Source organism: Fopius arisanus, unplaced genomic scaffold (assembly GCF_000806365.1).
Source record: "Fopius arisanus strain USDA-PBARC FA_bdor unplaced genomic scaffold, ASM80636v1 scaffold00091, whole genome shotgun sequence".
Lineage (NCBI taxonomy): Eukaryota > Metazoa > Arthropoda > Insecta > Hymenoptera > Braconidae > Fopius > Fopius arisanus.
The window spans coordinates 303560-304380 of record NW_011887830.1 but is presented as its reverse complement, the minus strand read 5'-3'; the positions used below and the strand labels follow the sequence as shown (position 1 = coordinate 304380).

At 35.2% G+C, this 821-nt stretch overlaps 1 protein-coding gene across 1 annotated transcript in view; it reads right to left on the bottom strand.

Annotated features, from left to right (window-relative positions):
- LOC105270592 (syntaxin-binding protein 5) overlaps positions 1-814 on the bottom strand; it is a 6913-nt gene extending 6099 nt beyond the window's left edge. The window contains exon 1 of the mRNA XM_011311627.1: positions 734-814. Within this exon, the coding sequence (XP_011309929.1) occupies positions 734-788 (55 nt within the window). The 5' untranslated portion in view covers positions 789-814. The remainder of the gene's footprint in view (positions 1-733) is intronic.
- Between the last annotated feature and the right edge of the window lie 7 nt (positions 815-821).

The window sequence follows — 821 nt, the reverse complement described above, 5'->3', positions numbered from 1 at the left end:
AAATATTGATTCGGCATTAGCAAGTCTCATGGAAGTTTTATGTGTTAACTAAATATATTTGAGAAAAGAAATTTCGTTGATTAGTGCACAATTTAAAAGAAATGAATTAATCGCTGTGAAAGATCAGAAGATTATTGATAACGGCTGTTGTTATCACTTATTACTCAAAGATGACCTTTGATGAATGAATAATAAGAAAACCAATATGTAATTCAGTAGCGCAGGGGCAACGCGTGGTGAGTCGATAAATCGTTATTTTACAAGAGCTAGAATGTCAGTTTGAGCGGTTTTTATGAGTTTTATATGGGGGATCATCGTAAAAACAGACTGAACCTCCGCGGATCAATTTATCCCTGAACTCCCCGACTTGTTCCACTCGTTTATATCAACTGCGAAAGATGAGTGGAGTCTCGGGACTCATCGATCATCCAAAAATTGAGGCTTTATTTAAATCTTTACTTGTGGTTGTAGAGACATTCAATTTCAATGAACGCATATTTAAATTATAAGAGCAAACGCCCGGTGTAATGATAAAAATGAGGATTGGAAATCATAAGATGGCTTTGACTAAAATTTCAAGGAATTTTGAACAGTGCAATTTCAGATGTAATGGCTACATCTCAATATCGACATCATTAGGGAAAACTTTCAAGGTCTCAGATTGTACTTGCATGAATCAGTTTATCCAGTTGAAAAAAAAGATAAATTACACGATTATATTATAGGTACTAACCACTTGTGTAGGGGCTCTCGCACAGCGTAATAAAATCAACGACATTGTGCTCCATTTCCAAAACAGTTGTTGTTTTCCCCTGAATAAC